At 38.9% G+C, this 19,414-nt stretch overlaps 3 protein-coding genes across 3 annotated transcripts; 1 reads left to right on the top strand and 2 right to left on the bottom strand.

Annotated features, from left to right (window-relative positions):
* Window positions 1–1,186: 1,186 nt before the first annotated feature.
* Window positions 1,187–7,854, bottom strand: LOC144196624 (uncharacterized). The gene is made up of 5 exons (XM_077716976.1): window positions 7,620–7,854; window positions 6,263–6,771; window positions 4,820–5,541; window positions 3,559–3,795; window positions 1,187–2,466 (listed from the first exon to the last, which is right to left on the bottom strand). Exons 1-5 carry the CDS (start codon window positions 7,713–7,715, stop codon window positions 1,622–1,624), a joined length of 2,409 nt encoding a protein of 802 aa, XP_077573102.1. The 5' UTR covers window positions 7,716–7,854; the 3' UTR covers window positions 1,187–1,621.
* Window positions 7,766–17,035, bottom strand: anapc4 (anaphase promoting complex subunit 4). Its single transcript, XM_077716908.1, has 27 exons — window positions 16,833–17,035; window positions 16,280–16,392; window positions 15,739–15,844; window positions 15,521–15,653; window positions 14,986–15,060; window positions 14,879–14,905; window positions 14,686–14,815; window positions 14,502–14,609; window positions 13,629–13,799; window positions 13,441–13,505; window positions 13,329–13,371; window positions 12,555–12,631; window positions 12,383–12,483; window positions 11,765–11,816; window positions 11,616–11,671; window positions 11,488–11,534; window positions 11,353–11,409; window positions 11,212–11,268; window positions 10,378–10,471; window positions 10,196–10,293; window positions 10,051–10,112; window positions 9,913–9,951; window positions 9,283–9,384; window positions 9,090–9,167; window positions 8,856–9,023; window positions 8,142–8,265; window positions 7,766–8,074 (listed from the first exon to the last, which is right to left on the bottom strand). The coding sequence occupies exons 2-27, from the start codon at window positions 16,385–16,387 to the stop codon at window positions 7,865–7,867; spliced, it is 2,388 nt and encodes a 795-aa protein (XP_077573034.1). The 5' UTR covers window positions 16,388–16,392; window positions 16,833–17,035; the 3' UTR covers window positions 7,766–7,864.
* Window positions 17,036–17,400: 365 nt separating this feature from the next.
* Window positions 17,401–18,946, top strand: LOC144196575 (uncharacterized). Its single transcript, XM_077716889.1, has 2 exons — window positions 17,401–17,709; window positions 17,882–18,946. Exons 1-2 carry the CDS (start codon window positions 17,517–17,519, stop codon window positions 18,790–18,792), a joined length of 1,104 nt encoding a protein of 367 aa, XP_077573015.1. The 5' UTR covers window positions 17,401–17,516; the 3' UTR covers window positions 18,793–18,946.
* Window positions 18,947–19,414: the final 468 nt, after the last annotated feature.

Here is a 19,414-nt window from a genome sequence, read left to right as displayed (position 1 = left end):
GTGTGCAATCGAGGAAATCGTCCAGTAGTTGTCGTTGTTGCACGTTCTCCACTTTACTTCGATAAAGTTCATCATCGTAGTCTAACAGAGTTCTTTTAAAAAGATTAAATACCTCTTTGACATCTATGTTGAATCGCTGCTTGACCATTATTTTTAACAATCGAACTTTGCACATTTTTACGTTTGCATTAACGCGAGATCGTTCAACGTGGGGGGCGTTCACTTCCGCCTTTTTCTTCTTCGGAGATAAATTAATGTAGTGACTTGGCGTTGCTGCCACCTACAGGTTGTACATGTTTTTTTTTTAAACCAATCATCACATTTTTCAAAAATATTACAATTCTATTTTGCTGAAAAACTTAATTAACACATAAAATGAAGATATTTCTTTAATTATTGATGAGATGCACACATTTACACATGGAAAAAGAGAAGTCAAAAGGTCATACAATTGGTATTATATACGTCAACAATAGATAAGTTTTCTGAAGAAATTAAAAAAAAAGAAACCTATTTTTCGCTAGATGTCTACTTGATAACAAAACCCATTATTGTAACAAATTATTTGAAGAAAACTCAACTATTTGCATATTTGGATTCTGACGTCTGTCTGATTGGTCCAATGACATTATTTTATTGATAAAATTGTGAGTCTGAAATAATATTGAAATATTTTGAGATGCAATTTTGTATTTACATTTTAAACTAATTTCATAGGCGATTATCCCAGATCCCCGTCCTATAATAACTTTGTGTATACATGATTTTTAACATTTTTTCCTATGTTAGTGACCCCATACATACAACAAAATCATGTGTGTGCGTATTATGTGAATACGTGAAAATTAGTGGCGCATTTATACCTTCAAATGGATTGGACATCTTCTAGCAATAAAGTCATCTCCATTGGTGACAGCAGCACAAAAAATAAAATAATTCTCCCCTCCCAACATCGCCTTGAGGCAGCCATGTTGCTACAGGTGACCATTCCCTTAACATCAAGGCGTTGACATAAAAATGAAATCCTAACTTTCTCAACCAAAGTGATTTCATTCATATCAAAACACCTGCCAGTTACTCATCCACTGCTATTAACTGCCACTGACATTGCCTTGTGGCGGCCATGTTGATACAGATGACCATTCCCTTGCGTACCATGAAGGCGCTGACAATGAAAATTAACTCCTAACTTCCCAACCAAAATAAATCGGAACGACCATTCACTCACATCGAAAGGCTCGGTAATCCAATTGACTGCTATAGACGTCCAATCCATTTTCAGTGGGAGGTTGGCAGCAAATAAAAAATTCTTCTTTCGCTGACAACCTCCCACCGCAAATCAATATACTAATTTCCATTATTGAGAGAAGTATACCAAAAAAAAAATCACAGCCCACTGACACAGCCTTTTGGCGGCCATGTTGGTACAGAAGACCGCTCCCTCAACATCAAGGCTTTGACGATGAAAACGAAATCCTAACTTTCTCAATCAGAACGACCGTTCACTCACTGCCAACCTCCCACTTCGAATAGCTCGGACGCCCACCCCCAAAAAAAAATCACGCCATAAAACAAAATAACAAAAAACAAACGACCAGACGCCGCCACCGGCGTGCCTTTCTCAGTCGTCCTCGTCATGCCGCTTCATATGCACGGTGAGCGTCTCTTGCCGTGAGAAACACTTGTTACAGGTGGGGCATGGGTAAGGTTTCTCCCCCGTGTGCTGCCTGAGATGAACACTGAAGGAAGAGCTTCCGGAGAAACCCTTACCGCACACGGGGCAGGTGAAGGGTTTCTCCTCGGTGTGCAGCCGCATATGAATGCGCAACGAGGAATTGCACGACAAACCCTTGGCGCAGATGGGGCAGGAGTAGGGTTTCTGACCAGTGTGTTTGCTCATGTGGCTCCTCAGGCCGAATTTATCCCGGAAACCTTTGTCGCAGACGGAGCAAGTGTACGGATGCTCGCCCGTGTGGATCCTCATGTGGCGATTGACGTGGTGCTTCAAGGAGAAGTGCTTGTCGCAGATGGCGCAGGCGAAGGGTTTCTCGCCCGTGTGCGTCACCCGGTGGTTTCTCAGCACACTGCGGTTGACGAAGGTCTTACCGCAGTCGGGGCAGACCAGGAGCTTTTTCTCGCCCCGAGACTCCGACGGTTCCTTTGCCTCGTCCGAGGAGCGAGAGTCCCCGTCCGTGTGGTCTTCGCCGTCCGCCTCGTCGACGGGGGCGCTGTCGTCCGGAGGGTGCGACGAGGGCTCGCCACCATTGTCGTCGTCGTCATCGTCGGGGTCGTCTTCGCGCTTGACCTCCGTCGACACGGTGGGGGCGGTGGTGGGCTCCAATGAGGGGTCGCCGCTCAGCCATTCGTCTAGTTCTTCTTCTTTAATGCGGGGGAGCTCGGCGTGGACGGGCTCGTCCTCGGAGGGGGGATCGTCTTCTTGAGTCTCCACCAAAACTTGCTGCACGTCTGCGAAGAAGGAGCATTTCATGAGATAGTTATTTATTACCGTATTTTCTCACATATAAGTTGTATTTGTAACAAAAAAATGACTGAATCAAGGGAAGGCTTATATGTAAGAGTATTAGTAGATGTAACATTTAGTTGTTGTTGGTTATTTTCAGTTTTGCAGTAAGAAATCAAATATTACTAAATGTATGACTAGTTTTCTTATAATATTGACCCTAATAATGTTCTTTTGATTCATACAGTATCTCAGAAATGCCATTTGCAATGATTTAAAAAAATATTTTCCCTTCAAAGTAGCATATTTGTACTCCATAATAAAACCATCAATAAGGAAGTGAAAATTGTGAACCAGGGGGCGGCTTATATGCGAGAAATTGTAAAATTCAACCATTTTAAGGCAATTTTAAGGGTGGGGTTTATACGTGGGGCAGCTTATATGTGACAAAATATGGCAATTATTTCTATATAGAAATTATGTGAATTAAGTAAAGGTTGAAGTGAAGAAAATGAGAATGTTTACTATTTTTTTCTATTATCTTAACAATGTGAATGAACAAAATGAAACAAAAAATGACATAGTCCCTATGAAGGGCAATCGATTAATCTCAATCAATATTCTGAATAAAGTACATATACAAATAGAAGCATTCTGTTAGATTAAACTTTAGGGTCATCGCCAAAATTTGTAATGACTAGGCGTCCATTAACAACAACAGAAGTCCAATTAAATTTAAACTGGCAGGACTGGCTATGATTTGACATCCTTTTAATGCCATTGACGGCGAAAGACGTCCAATCCTATTCGACTTACGAGTAAATTAACAATTCTAATTGATTAAGCACAAGAAGTTGAACTAAACGCGACTACAATTGGAAAAAACAAGTTCACATACTTGGCCCATTTTATATTGATAATAAAAAACAATTCAGGTTTGTTAAATAAGAGTATATTTACACAATTTGGTCGGAATACTTTATGTGGACGAGCAAGTCAAAATGGTGGACGCTGGACTGCAATGGCGGATATGTCGGTCAAATATCGATTTTCTTTCCACATCATTTCTTCTGTAGAGAGATAAAAAAATGACAAACCTTCTTCAGTGAGCTCAGCTTGATGTTTGAAAACGTTCTCGAGAAGTTCTCGTTGACGTTCGTTCTCCTCTTTTGTTCGACAAAGTTCCTCTTCGTACTCCGCGATGGTTCTTTCGAACAATCCGAAAATCTCTTCGACGGCTAAGTTTAGTCGCTGCTTGACCAGAGAACGCAAAATTTTGACTTTGCACATTTTGGGTGGATTTGTAGTTGCTTTTAGGTTGGCTAAAAAAAATATAAATTATGGCTTTTATGCCTTTTTTAGATAGCAACGTGCCGTTGTGTGTGGGCTGTGGAAACCCAAAACGCCTACGTAGACAGTTCCGCCCAAAATGAAGTACTACGCATGCGCATGGCAGGTCGCCTTCTTTGTTGGGTGTACGGTAGCCTCAAGCGTTTTTTCACAATTGAAGGATATATTTGAAATATTACTCAATTATTTTTTCATCCTAGCAAAGACCATTCATATTATTTAACATTTTTTTATAATCAACGGTGTCAAAAAAAAGTTTTGAAATAATTATTTGTGTATTAGATAGTGCTAACAAATTCACCGAGTTCTGGGCGCATGGTTGTGACGTCACTACAATGAGACTGAATTCCCAAACACTAAAAACAAATGTTCAGTTGTATTATACGATTTTTAAAAAGATAACATGGGCCCAAACAACATTGATTGATAGAATATTAAACCCTCAGTACTAATATAAATATTCTGATGTTTCTTTTTATATGTCAGGTTTTCCCAGAAGGAAAAAAGTATCACTTTGCGCAAAATTCATGTATCAAAGATGACACATAATTAGACAACACAACACTTATTACTCATGTGAATTACTGTAGTACCTATGAATGTGATATAGAAGCAAAGTATGAAGTACTAAAAAAAATATTCTCCCTGTAAAAAAGCCAAGTATTTCAGCAGTTATTTGCCATACTTATTCTATATCATCTTGAATAAACGTACTCCCATATCAGCTTGGTAACATGAATTTTAATATTGACAATACCACAGCATGATACACATAGGAAGCAGTACAATACAAAGCGCTAGCTAAACATAACAGCTAAAAGTTAAAAACTCCTACCGTGGTGACAAACGGATACAAGCTGCTTATGAAACAAACGTCATTCAGTCATCCGCCGCTCGGCAACAAGTCGGGAATAAGCTTCCGCTTAGGCCACACCCTCTCCGTCACTCGCCAGCATCGGACCACCTCCGTCGACGTCGCCGAATAAGTTACGAGTAAACCCCCTCCTCAGAAACTCTCACTCCCATTCAATTCGTCGATGTAACTGTTCCCGCCCGGACACTTATGTTTGGTGACGTGAAACTTCCGCGTGAACTTTTTGTGGCACACATCGCACGCGAAGGGTCTCTCGCCGGTATGCGTCACCCTATGTCTCATCATATCGCCTTTGCTAGTGAAACCCTTGTTACAAAAAGGGCAAGAGAAGGGTTTCTCTCCCGTATGGCCCCTCATGTGCGCCGTCATGTTGCTCTTACTGGAAAAGCGTTTACCACACACCGGACAGGGGAACATTTTCTCGCCTACATGCGTGCGGTTGTGCGCCATCCACTCTTTGCGGTGCTCAAAGGTAGCCGGGCACGCCACGCAGGCGAATGGAGCCTCGGCGGCGTGCTCCTGCAGGTGCGATAGCATGTTCTCCTTCAGGGCGAAACGTTGGTTGCACACCGAGCAGGGGAAGGGTTTGTCGCCCGTGTGCGTGCGGGCGTGGCGGGTCAGGTGTGTCTTGGTAGCGAAGGCGCCGTCGCAAATGGCGCAGGAAAAGGGTTTCTCGCCCGTGTGGATGCGCATGTGGAGAACTACGTTGCCTTTGGTGGTGAAGCGCTTCTGGCAGATGGCACAGACGAAGCGTTTCTCGCCCGTGTGCATGCTGACGTGTCTTTTCAAGTGCGCGTTGGTGGAGAAGGTGCTGCCGCAGGTGGGGCAGGAGAAGGGCTTTTCACCGATGTGGCACCTGAAAAGAAGTACATGTGGTTGGAATGTGGATTTTTTTAATTGATTTTAACTGATGGGTCATCAAAAAGTAGGTTGTTTTTTTGTTTTTTTTTGAATTGGGACGTCTGTGGAATTTACCATCCTTAGTAGGCTGTGTAGGTAAAATATGTATACTTTTTTTAACATCAGGGGTCTCCAACTGCCGGCCTGGGGACCGGTGCTGGTCCGTTAGAGGAAAAAAATATTAAAATTTTCAATCTAACTCTCCTTCTTGAAAAGAGAAAAGATTTTTATAATAATAATAAGTAATTGCTATTATGCTTGCATACCTGGCAACCTTGGCCAATTTCTGCCATCATTAATAATTGAAATTCCCCTTATTAAGCGATAATAAATCATACAAATGCAATGTGGCACATATTTACTCACATGAGAATCTAAAATTTTCTCCAAAATGGACGGGGTGCCCAATCAATATGCACTAAATTCAAGATCCAGTAGATGTCGCTGTATGACGCTGACAGCTTGACTATATGAGTACATTGCTAGTTGACACGCTATACTATTTATATTGCAGTGACTGACGTGTATAAAAAAAATCCGTGCAAAACTTGTTACACTATTTGAAATGATAAAAAAAAACGTATAAAATATGGGAAAACCATATAAGTTGACAGGTATGCAAAATAGCTGTTTATTGCAGCTAATATACAAAATAAAAATAGCAATTTTCTACATACCTCAAGTGGGAACGCAGGTTCTGACGGTGACGGAAGGTTTGCGTGCACAGGGAGCAGTGGAAGGGTTTCTCTTGGGCGTGGCAGCGCATGTGTGAGATGAGGCAGTCGTGGCGGCTGAATGTCTTATCGCACGCAGGGCAGGAGAAGGGTTTTTCCCCCGTGTGGCTCTTCATGTGGCGGTTGAGGATCCCGCGGTCGCCAAAAGTTTTGCCGCACTCCGAGCAAGGGAATTGCTTTTTGGCCTTTTTGGCCGGTTCGTCCGAGGAATGCGACGCCACCTCGTCCGACGAGCTGCCGCGGGCCGCCTTGCCCTGGACGAAGCCGCCAACGCAGCTGGGGCCGGCGTCGTCGTCGTCCAGCTTGACCAGTACGATTTTCAAAGGCATGTTGGAGCCTTCGGAGCCCTCGCGGTCAGGGTCGCGGGAGCTCCAGGTGTCATCGTCTTCTTCTTTGACCTGGGGGGGTTCCGGGTCATCTGGGGTGCTCATCTTTGGGGGAGGGAGGAGACGCTTGGGGAAACAAGAAGGTGGGGGCAAATGTAAGAATAGTATTGCAAATTTACAGTGCTGATATTATAAGATTGACCAAGGAAGCTATAAATTAAGACGAAAACAACTGTAACAACTATATATATTTTTTTATTTTAACTCTGTCTGCCATAAAGGGGAATTCAGTTAGTCATTCTAGGAAGGTTAAATGTATTTAAAGGCTAATTTTGTCCATCAGTTATGGAAAATATGGATTCTATTTTTTATTCCTGTACATTTTTTTAAATGAACAAGAAAAACTTTATTTAAAAGGGTAATCATTCAATTTTTTAAGTAAGAACACTGTTTTTTAATGTTTTATTTTTTCCATTCAACATTATTTTATGTGTATGTTTAAAACAAACAATACATGTTAATTTTTATTTTTAAAAAGGACAACATTGAGTGCGTTATCAAAATGTTTGTGTGACTTTTATGGTCATGTTTGTGAGCATTGTTGTTAGATTTTGTAAATCAAATGGCAGCGATATTAATATCCGTCGTGACCGAGTTGTTCCGCAGTAATAAAGTCCCAATTACAACAAATCGTTAGAACGTATAAAAAGCCGTAAACCTATTAAAATTCGATTTTAAATACGTAAATCGTTAAACGACTTCATCTCCTGTTATTTTCAATTGTACTCTTCATTTTTCCCTAGACGCATCTGCAGTTCGCATGCTAATATGCTAAGCTAAGGCTATTGCCTCTGGAGTCTATGAAACGCAATTTCCGAATGAATATCAGGTGGGTATATCCGACAAAACGTTCCCAAATGTGTACCGAGTGAAAGAAAAGAAAAACGCGATAAAATAAAGGTAGAATTCCATACGCTAAATTTACGGAGGCGTCTCTCGCTGTCGGGAAGAGGCGTTGCTAACTTCCGGGTTTTTCTTCTTCTGTGGTTAAAAATCTGTCTTGACGCCATCTCGGGAGCGGAAGTAAACACTTCTAAATAAAATTGTAAACACTCAGAAACAATGACTTTGGCTTTTTAAAAAGACATTAACAGCCATATTTACATATCTTTTTAAACAAAAAAAGGTTAACAATATTAAATAAACAATGAAGTTCTATTTATAATTCTGACGATTCCTCCGACTCGAGGTTCTCTTCATTTTTGCGTCGTTCGCCATTCCCGGCCTCGCCGTTCTCGTCCCCCTGAGAAGTGGCGGTGGCATCCAGCATGTCCTGCTCGACGGTGTCGTTCTGCGCTTCGGCGGCGTCGTCGTCCTCGTCTTCCACGTCCATCTCAAAGGCGCGGAGGTGTCTTAGATTTTCGCTCAACTGCGCAAAAACAGCATTTGTGAATGGCGCCCGACGACGACAATGGCGAGGCGACGGCGATATTTACCACGCAAGCGACTTCTCGAATCCCGTTGACCGCAACATACCGGGCCTTCATGCCTTCCAGTTCCCGCCACTGATTTTCCAGGACCAGAGTTTGAGACGGAATACTAGCGCTTTGCTCCTCCAATCTGAAAGTGCAAAAACATATAATTTTTTGCATATTAATGAGGTGTACACACATTCAATAGAGGAAAACTTTAGATTTAGTTTCTAAAAGCTAGTTTTCCATCCCACGAATAGTGGTCTTTTTGTACTTTTCACCACAGTCTTAAGCAAAAAAATAAAATATTTTCTAAATGAAAATATAGACAATATTTTCAATGAAATGATGAAATTAACGTGATCTGGAATTAGTGCATTAATTATTAATGATTTCATTTGGAAATCAAGGAATTGAAATAGTACAAGTAAGAAAAATCACTTTATAAATACAAACAAAATAGCATAAAACTACAAAAAAATGACAACAAATTGTAATAAATTGAAAAAATTGACAAATCCATATGAATAGAGCACAAGTGTGCATTTTTCATTCATTTATGTCATGTTTATAAATCCTAAGTCACTTTTTAGGTATTTTTATGCGCATATAAGCCGTACCCGGTTCTGTTTGTCCGAAAACTGCGGCTTATATGCGAGTAAATACAACAAGCTAACGCTAACGTTTGAATATCTTCTCTCTTACGGGTTCAATCTTTAAAAATGTTATGTAACGCACCTCATATCAGGCGTCCAATTGAATTCAATCTCACAATTAAAGGCAGAAGTGAGAGGAATTTGTCCCAGAATACTGCGAGCGCTATCTTCTTCTACTCCTTTAAGAACCACCGTTAGCATCTCGTCGTTGTAAAAACGAGCGTCCGTGCACACCGCGCCGCCGCTAGTCCTGAAAAAAAATGGTGGAGGGTATCATGTAATGAAACGGTAGGTTGGCGGGCTATTTTTGACTCACCGGGATGCTGAGTTTTCTTCGTCTGAACCTTTGAGCTGGTGGCAAAGGTCGAGGGATGCTATGTAGTTGGAAATTTGTCTGCGGCAAAAAAGGGATGGAAATCTTTTTTAACACTTTATTTGACCGATTAAACGTTGGGCAAATTTTTGACCTACTTTAATTTATGTATTGCATTTGTCAAGATTACTTTTACCTGTTTGTGTCACTATCTTTGCGTAGTAAGTAAAGTTTGTGTGGCGAAACGTGTGGCATGCAGAATACCACGTAGTGCATTTTGGTCTTTTTGTTGTTCCACCTGTAAACACAAAAAAATGTTTTTTTTAGAGGAAATTTAAGATTGACATTATTTTAGGGTAAGTGAATAACAAAAAAATATTTAAAAAAATGGACGACTTTGAAAGTAGAGTGCTTTTTTAACGTGTACCATATTTTCACTAATATAAGGCACACCGCATTATAAGGCGCACCCTCAATGAATGACACATTTTATTTTTTTTCCATATATAAAAGCACACTTAATATATAAGTATACATAAATAAGTCGTTCTGTCTATTTTGGAGAAAATGTAAGACTTTTAAGTGCGCCTTATAGTCCTGAAAATACGGTACATGTGTTAGCTAAAAGCTAAATGTGAGTAATTGTTTGTGTTTTTAATTTCTTGGGAAGCATAAACAATTGAAAAAAGGAAACTATTGGAAAAGAATGAGAAAATATGATTATATTGAGTTTTCTTTATGTAAAAAAAAGAAGGAAAAGGGTCAGAAAATGGGAATTTTTATGTGATATGATTTGTGATGTTTGACAGATTGGCATTTTACTTACAAGGACGGAAGCTCAAAAAGTCGGGGTGAGTTTTCAGCCCTGCAAGATTAAAATAAATGAATGAATTAATTTTAAAAAAGACAAAAAAAATTGGAAATAAAATCATAAATGCCATTCAAAGAGTTTTAGAGGTCATACCGTTTTGGTGCTAAATACAAGGGCAGTAAAACAGCTTGTTTTACCGATTTCCCAATAACCTCCTGTCCATATAGAAAAAATATTAAATAAATAGCAGGTTTACCATTGGTTAAAAAACTCTAAATTTGTCAGTCAGTAAACTCACCGCAGGTTTTTGTAAACAAAGCTCAATAGCATTCTCCATCGTCCTCTTAACAAAGTGCAAAGACTTTTGCGGAAAGGAAGGAAACAGGAGAGGGCTCTCTACAAAAACAACAAACTATATCAATATGCTTACAAATGCTTCACCAAAAAAAACATAAAGCATAAAAAAATGGGTAAAAATACCCTTTAAGTGTGTGCTCTTCTCTAAAAACTGCAGCCATTGGTTCCCATTGGTGCTGGGCGGAGACACCAAGTCCTCGTCTTCGTCCTTCAGGTACTAGAAAGCCATCCATTGAATTAACTCTAACCCTATTTTCTCGCATATAGGCCCTATTTGTCACTCAAAAAAGGGGGACGACTTATATGTGGACAAATTAGACTTAAATAATAGATAATAAATTGAAATGAACTTGGATTATGATGAAGACACTCAAAAATAAATTTAATCTAACCTTACACTCAACTTAATTCTAATTTTGTCGTAATTTTGAAACATTTCTTGGCTCTAATAGCCCCGCCTCCACCCTGATTTTCACATGCAACCTATTGAGGGTTGTTTGCTTTTGTTTTCCCTTCAAAATATTCAGAAAATGGTGAACACAAATGTCCTCACAATAGGATAACGCACCATTACTTGCCAACAAGAAGTAGAATATATACTTCTCTCGTATTAGCGAACAAGCTCCGCCATTCTGCACTGACTAACGGGAAAAAACACTGAAAAAAATGCAAGGCTCCGCCCAGTGCTCATAGAGACATTACACGAGGGAGTTGCAACTGGAAACGGGGCGGCTTATACGCGAGAAATTGCTAAATTCAACCTTTTTAAAGCAATTTTAAGGTACGGCCTGTACGCGGAGGCGGCTAATATGCGAGAAAAATATGGTATGTCCAAAATGGCCTCTAGCGGGAAACATTTACTCGATATTTTTGTTTACATTTTACATTATTGGGCCCAATTGGGGAAAAATAGTGCGACTTATAGGCCGTAAAATACGGTACTCTGTTGCTAATTACCTGACCAACGCGTTCCACATTGAAGTACTTTCCTTTGCGATCAAACAGCTGTTCGTTCTGGTGGAAAAAAAATAACCGTTGAAAAATGTTGAGGGCAAATTTTTGGGTAAAAAAACATTTTTTTGGTGGAAATTGTCTCACCTCGCTGAAATGCTCCGACAGGAAATCGGCGACAAAGGCGATGTCCTTCTGCGTCATCTGATCGAGAGAAAATTAGCATATTTGATTGCGATAGGTAAATTTTTGACAGATTTCTGTGGGATTTTATTTCCTAACCTTGTTCAATTCTGGAGGAACGTGTTCATCACACATTCTTAGCATAGCTGTTGATAGAAAGGACAATTTAAATATTAAAATACTTTAAAAAAAAACATAAATATTGCAAAGAATCAACTGCCACATACCCACGTAAAGCCAGCGAAAAAAGGCTTTAAAGTTCTTCATGCTTTTGTCGATCACTCTGCAAAATACGTATGGGCAATTTGACGTATTTTCCAAATAAAATTGCAAAAATAAAATGAAATTTATTTAAAAAAGGAGCAAAGAAACTCACTGTAGAAGTTCACTGGTCTTTAAGGAAAAGGAACCCACAGAAGTAATAGCATCTGAAAGAAAAATGCTAATGAATATGCTACATGACTATAAATAGCACTACAATGTGACAATATATAACAGCAAAATGATTTTAAACTTTGTCACAATTTTAAACATCTATTTTCTTTATTATCATAAATTAAAGGTCTCAAACTTGTGGACCGCAAAAGTAAAGAATGTTTCTTCCTAAATTTAAATTCAAATAAAATGTCTGTCCCCATTGATGAAAGCTTCAAGACATCAGAAATGAGTATTATTTCCAGATTAAAAATAGTTAAATAACATTTTAAATAAATAAGACATTAAAAAAAATCAAACAAATTCATTAGATCTTACCATATTTACTTGCCTTAAATTGCTTTAAAAACCTTGCATTTTACAATTTCTCGCATATAAGCCGCCCCCTGGTCAGTCAAATTTTTTACTAAACCATTAAAATATATATGAAATCAAACGGCCCAATTTTTTTTTTATCAGATATCGCAATTTCCAAGTACCGTGTTTTTTGCACTATAATGCGCAGTTTTTTAGTTGTAGCTTCTCGCAAAATATGGCTTTTTTAGGAAAAGTACAGTACCTTCAATGGCGGCTGAATCCAGACCAAGAGGCTCAAACTTCTTTTTCCACAAGGACATGCCCTTCACCTCGCTCAGGTGGTAGAGTAGCGCCTCGGAGCCACTGCCAGACGAGCCAATGAGACGTTAGCGGGATGCTAACGATAAAGTGATGAAGAAGTGCAGAGGTCGAACCTCTGAAGATGGCTGATCACCAGTTTCTGGATGCTGGAGTAAGATGACTCGATGGTCTGGCCAAGTTTCTTCAATCCCTGGTGTGGGAAAACAGGTAGGAGCAAAAAAATTCAATAAAAATGAGTGGTTATGGTTTTATTTCTACACATAGAGCTTCTAATGATGACAAAATGGCCTTTTTGGGGGATTAAAATGTATCAGAAAGGCATTTGTGACATTAAAAGATGGCAGAAACTGACAAAAGATGGAGGATAAAAATAAACATTACAATTTAAAGCCAAAAAAAGGCCTAACTTCAACATAACAACATGTGAATATTAAAAAATAACAAAAATGATAGGCAAGCAATAGGTTAAATTGACAAAAATGTCATTTACATAAAAATATAATTCACAACAAACCAAAAAAACAAAAAAGATTCAGAAAAATATCTCAAAAATTCTTATATTAATATTATATTGACCAATAGAATTGACCAATTTGAAATATTTCATGCAAAATTATGCCATCAAAAACCTTCCAAATATCTACTATTCTAATAAACTATGTTTCATACGACATTGAAGGTAACAGAGAAGACTTACATGAAAATTTAATTCACAACAAACAAACAGAAACCTTCAGAAAATATCTTTAAAATTATGATATTAATATTATATTCCAAGAATTTTGACCAAATTGACATATTTCATCTGAAATTATGCCATCAAAAACCTTCCAAATACCTACTAATCCAGTAAAACTATGTTTTAATACTACATTCCTTGCACTTACCTTGACAGTCAACTGGTTCATAAGAAGAGCTTGCAGTTCAGGACTGTGGATGACATCATCAGGTCAAAGGTCACAGTCCACAACATGAAGGAAATCAAAATGTCCTCCTCACCTGGACTGTCCCCACAAAAGCAGTTCCAAGAACTCGTCCTGCACTTGAGTGCTTGTGTTCTTTTCCTACAAATAAATCACATTTGTTGCCGGGCAGAACAGAGAAGAAGAAGGAGAGTCCACCTGCACAAACTTGAATGACATTTGTTGCCGGGCAGAACAGAGAAGAAAAAGAAGAAGAAGAAATACCTGCACAAACTTGGTAAGGCGGAGGTCCATCTGCATGAAGATCTCCTCCCAGGCCTCGCACATGCAGCTTAGTGACAAATGCAGGTACTGCAGCAGTGTGGAAATGTGGGTGAACTTGCGCGCCATCCGGGTTAATTCGGGTAAGCAATCCGACAGCAGGCTGGTGTCCAACTGAGAAATATTATTATTATTATTAAGGCTTTTGTCAGATATCAATGTTATTCTAATTAGGTATTTTTGTCAGAAAAAAATGTGCCAGTTTGCTCAATAATATACTATTTTTTTAATTTCTTTAGTCCATTGTTTACGTCCAACAAGATGTCGGCCATTTTGAATTGACTGAAATTTACGGGATGTTAAAGCATCCTTTTTTCATTTGGATTTTTTTTTGAGTGAAAAGCGTTTTTTTTATTTATTTTTTATCTAACATATTTTAATCAATCAAAAAGTGGGAAAGCTGTAGTTTTTAAACTTGATTTGCCTTGTTTTTAATTCAAAAGTAAATATAGATGTTACTATTTTTAAATTATTTTTTATTGTTGACAGAATGTCATCATTTGTTTTAATTTAAAAAGGTAAAAACCATCAATTTTTTTCCTTTCTACTTTTCATCTACTAAAAGAAAATAAACCCAGCTCTTTTTATTATTTAGCATTATTCTTCTTAATCACAAAAAAATAGCTAAAAACAGTCCATCCTTATTAGCATCTATTAATATTCTACATTTGTACATTTTTAATTGATTTACCTTTTTTTAAAGAGTGGAAAAACAATAAATCTTCCTTCCTAGATCATGAGTTATTTTTTTAATCAAGATAATTTTTCTCAAAACAATTTTAAGAACTAAAAATGTGCTAAAAATTGAAATCTTACTTGAACAAAGCAAATTTCAGCACGTTCCTCCACGGACGTCAACTCGGTGATGACCACCAACGACTTCAAGTCGCTGGACAAACCCAGATTGCGACAACTTCCGGTAACCTGCACCCCAAAAAAATAACAAAAATAAAATTTAAAATGTCATTTCCATGCTAGCCACACATTGAAAAAGCCTCACCCCAGCTAACGTAGCGATCCTATACATCCCATAAGCGTAAAGCTCCACATTTCCGTCATCTCCTCCCAGGACCAGGATGTTAAGTCGGACTTCTCCGAGGAGGTTCATGATCTCGTCGGACTTCTCCTCGCTGGTGAGTGGACGTAAAGAGTTTTTTCAAGATGGCCGGTTTTTGGGTCGGAATTGTGGTTACCTGAAGAGCTTGGATGTTGTGCTGTAGCTGGAAAATTGAAAAAAAAATGAATTAATAAAAGCTTATTAGTTATTAGGGGTTTTCCCAAATGTGTTTTTTGGTCTTACCTTTTGGGGAGTGAAGCTAATTTGGGTAGAAAGTGTTTGGATTCATCTTCGGTCTGAGAAAAGGATCCAAGGGCGCTGGAGTTGAGTTGTGGAAATATTAGAAAAAAAATGTATATAAAATTGATATAAAATGTATACAATTATCTCCCTTAAAATTGTTGAATTTGCCTATTTCACTCGTACGAGTGCACATGTGTCAAAGTGGCGGCCCGGGGGCCAAATCTGGCCCACCGCATCATTTTGTATGGCCCGGGGAAGTAAATGATGAGTGCTGACTTTCTGTTTTAGGATGAAATTAAAATGAAGAGTATAGATGTATATTAAATTTCCTGATTTTCCACTTTTAAATCAATAATGGTCATTTTTTAATCCATTTTTTCTGTGTTTTTAGTTAAAAAATCATTTTATAAAATCTAAAAATATATTAAAAAGAGCCACAATAAACATTGTTTTAGATCTATAAAAAAGTAAATATTCAGGGCTTTTAATCCAGTTCTTTTAATCCATTTATGAATAAAAAAAATGTCGAGCTCACCTGCTCTCATCTGTCACCTCCATCCAATGCATACAGCTGATGCGGTTCTGCATGCGAAAGACGTGCAGGATTTCCGCTTTCTCCACGCCGCACAAGACCACTTGTTTGGTGTCACCGAGGCTGAAGGCCAGAACTGAAACCCAATAAAGATAAGTGAAACATTCAGAAATATTCACTCGTGTCATATATATTTTTTATTATATATTTTTTTTAAATACTTTTGCCATCCGGTCTCCAGGCGAGCGCTGTGATCTCCTTCCCGATGTGCTCGCTGGGTGGCAGGTTCCAAACCCGGTGGAAATTGGTCAGGCGGTGAAGCAGTAACTACAAAAAAAAAAATAATAATAAAAAAGTTGTGAAGCTATTCTGGCGGTCGGCAACCCAAAATATTTAAAATATAATTAATAAATATGTCTTGAGCAGCAAAAAAAAGTAAAAGCCTTATTTTGAAGGCAACATAACCAGCATATATCAATATTTTCCTACTATTAAGTGACTAAAAATACATCCAAGCATGATTATATGTTCATTTTAAAAATGTAATGTACAACCCTGAAAATGACTGAACTTTTTATAGCGTATTTCTTTCATTTTGTCAAAGAAATGAAAGGAATGCGCTAAAAAAAGTTAGATTTTTTTTTATGTCATTTTGATTTTGCAGATTCGACAAAACCACAACAAAATGGAACGGCTTAAGGTTATGGTTGCCTCGGAAATGATACAAAAAAATGGAAATAGTGGATATTTGCTGTGACGTACTTCACCGGTGGTACTAGCCAGAGCAATGAGATCTCTTTTAGGAGACCACGCCATACACAAGATGGGGTTGGGAAGCTGCCGTTCCCCGGCTTGCCGGAAGGCGGGCATCGTTCCTGTTGGGCAAAAAATAACGATTAAAAAACGTATTAATATCATTCATTTAGTGGTCACCAAACAGAAGCTATTCAAAAATTGGTCACTAAGACCTTAAGACCCTTGAAAAAGCAAGTGACTCGTTTTTATAATTAAAAACTATTAGCAATTATTATAACCAATTCAGGGTGTGCCCCACCTACTGCTTACAGTTGGCTTCAGCACCCCCGTAAACCTTGTGAGCGGTACGGACAATAAATGAATGGATATTGTTATGGTACTATCTTTTGTAGACGGCAACTCGTGTTAAAAATATGTAAAATTTGGGTACCTGTAGGTTTAGTTCACTATGTGCGCACTTAAATGACTGAATTAGTGTTTTACTGCAAGGTTTTGAATATTAATTTTCTAAAATGTTGTTCTTTCAGACACGGTATTTAAGATGTTGGAAACCTCTTACCTTTATTCACCTCCAACGTAACGTCCAAAGTGAGTTTTGTTTAGTGAACGTAGTTACGAGAAGGAACCTCGTTTTTGTTTTTCTGTCTTTATGCGAGTTATAGAGTTACAAAAGTAAAAATGTATCTACATTGTTTTGCTACTCGCGGGTGGATCCATCTTCTTTTCCAGTTGACCAATCAGCGTGAAGCAAGCGGGAAACTGGAAAAGACCAATTTTCTTCGGGCGAAAAAATGCCTGTTCAAAAAGGCAAAATATAATCTATTTTGGACAAAGTTGGTAATTTAGCTAAAAATTATATATGGATAAATGTCAATGACATTGAGCGAAAATAATAGCTATAATAATTAAATTGAAACCGACAACATTGTCATAAAAACTCCACCAAGAATAACAAAAAATGCTAAAACTAATTGAATAGACTGATGGAAACACAAACAAATGTTTAAAAGGTGATATAACTCACATTAACGTAAAAAAGTGACAAATTGGAAAGAAATGTGTCAAAAGTCAAATTATTAGTGTAAATTGGACCTTAAGTAAGAGAGTGCAGTTCTTCATGTCACCAGACGAGGACAACGTTCAACCCCCATTAACTTCCTCCAAACATTCACCGAAGAAGAATAAAGCCGGAAATCAACAGTACCTCACCTAGTATAGCAGTAGCGTATTGTTTAACCAAAAAATGTGCAAAGTCCAAATGTTAAAAGAGTTATTGACGCACCGATTAAACTTGGCAATTGACGACATATTTGATTTATTTGAGCCAACCATAATGAAGTACGAAGAGGAACTTACCCGAAGAAAAAAGGAAAACGACAGAGACCGCAAATTATTGGACTCTGTTTTGACGTCCCAATCTGACCTCGAGAAAGCAGGTGAGTTGACTTATTCTCGCTTTCTGATCATATTTCATAGCCATTGACGACGATAGACGTCCAATTTATTACTACTTGAAGTCACATATATGGAATATTCAGATTTTAAAGCACCCCCTAGTGAGAACAAATGAACATGTAAATATATATATTTTTTAATTGTGTTTTGCAGAATCGCAGCAGGTGATGGAGCAAAATACAGAAGAATTTAAAGACCCTCCCCACATTAAAGAGGAATGGACTGGTCTAGATTGCGATAGTGACATCACAACTCAATTGACTGACATCCACGTCAAGAACGATAAACATGGAAATCACAGTCCAAGCCAGGAGAAATGTCCCCAGGAGGACCCTCACTCCCGACCGGGTGACCTATCTCCCCTCACCGACACCAATGATACAATATCTCGCTCTTCTGACGGCGATCTCGCCCAAGAACCTTCTCAGACTCCTCCCACAACGCAAAACGATGTATCGCATCCCACCGACGAGAAACCCCCCACTTGCCACGAGTGCGGTAAAGAGTTTGTCCATGTGGGGGCGCTTAATCGACATTTGAGAACTCACAGTGGAGAAAAACCCTTCAGTTGCGCCATTTGCGCAAAAGGCTTCTCCTTGAAGGCCAACATGAAAAGACACATGAACACGCACGGCGAGACGAACGCCGCTCACGCCGACGTCAGCGGCGGCGGCGCCCGGCACGGTTGCGCCCAGTGCGGGAAGACGTTCAGCTTGAAGGGCAACTTAGTGGCGCACGTGAAAACCCACAGCGGAGAGAAACCATTTGCTTGTTCCTACTGCGATCGAAGGTTCCACACCAAGCTCCACGTACAGAGGCACACGCTAATCCACACAGGAGAGAAACCCTTTTCCTGCCCGTTCTGTGGGAAGTCGTTCCGCCAAGAGTACGACATGAAGAACCACGCAAGGATGCACACTGGAGAGAAACCTTTCGCCTGCGCCCCCTGCGGCAAAGGTTTCACCCGGCGGTCGTGCCTCAGAATGCACGTGAGACGACACCATCACAAAGACTTGACAAGAGAGCGCAAAACGCAAATGGAAAAGGACAAAGAAGGACGTTAATTATGAGAAATTGTCCGTTGACCTGTTCTGGAGTAGTGTTTCCGCCATGTTGGATGTGGCGTAGATACACAGCTACTAATAAAAACTGTTTTGTTTGTAAATGTATTGGCGCAATTTCTGTGTATACCTTGAAAATAAAATCTGATAACACTCAGTTGCCGGGCTGCCTCATGAATTATTTGTGAAATAAAAATGTACTTAAAAGTTTGAGCCATATTTGTGTAGTACTCCTACTTGTGGACAAAACAGGAGGTAGTTCTGGGTGTTTGTTTTTATGAACAACTGAGCTGTGTTCTGAGAGTTGTCAATTTTTTTCCTGACCAATCTAAATATCTTGTTTTTATGGTTGAAAATGAAGTTTCATATAAAGAAAAACAGTCATGTAAGCTTCAATAATGTCTTGCCTATATTTTTGTTGACACTTGTTTCAAAAGAACATCTAACATTTACCACTCATTCATTATTCTCCTGAGCTCTGGTTAATTTCAAACTTAAGATAAGGATGTGTGGGAGATTCCTCTCTGACCTCAGTGCCAGGAACCGCGAGGAGGATCCCTCCGCCATTATACTTAAAAGACCCTGAGTGATGAGACAGTTTTATTTCCAAGAATGTCCTAGCTAG

This window comes from Stigmatopora nigra, chromosome 5, assembly GCF_051989575.1.
Source record: "Stigmatopora nigra isolate UIUO_SnigA chromosome 5, RoL_Snig_1.1, whole genome shotgun sequence".
NCBI lineage: Eukaryota > Metazoa > Chordata > Actinopteri > Syngnathiformes > Syngnathidae > Stigmatopora > Stigmatopora nigra.
The sequence above is the reverse complement of the archived record's forward strand: the minus strand, read 5'-3'. Positions and strand labels throughout refer to the sequence as shown.

Coding starts and splice junctions, on each gene's coding strand:
- LOC144196624 (XM_077716976.1), bottom strand. CDS start 7,715: ATGGCGTCAAGACAGATTTTTAACCACAGAAGAAGAAAAACCCGGAAG. Junction 5,542..6,262: donor AACCTGCGTTCCCACTTGAG/GTATGTAGAAAA, acceptor ACTTCTTTTCAG/GTGCCACATCGGTGAAAAGC. Junction 3,796..4,819: donor GAATGGGAGTGAGAGTTTCT/GAGGAGGGGGTT, acceptor AGCCATAATTTA/TATTTTTTTTAGCCAACCTA.
- anapc4 (XM_077716908.1), bottom strand. CDS start 16,387: ATGCCCGCCTTCCGGCAAGCCGGGGAACGGCAGCTTCCCAACCCCATC. Junction 13,506..13,628: donor GCCTTACCAAGTTTGTGCAG/GTATTTCTTCTT, acceptor ATTTATTTGTAG/GAAAAGAACACAAGCACTCA. Junction 10,472..11,211: donor ATGTGGAACGCGTTGGTCAG/GTAATTAGCAAC, acceptor ATGGCTTTCTAG/TACCTGAAGGACGAAGACGA.
- LOC144196575 (XM_077716889.1), top strand. CDS start 17,517: ATGTGCAAAGTCCAAATGTTAAAAGAGTTATTGACGCACCGATTAAAC. Junction 17,710..17,881: donor ATCTGACCTCGAGAAAGCAG/GTGAGTTGACTT, acceptor TGTGTTTTGCAG/AATCGCAGCAGGTGATGGAG.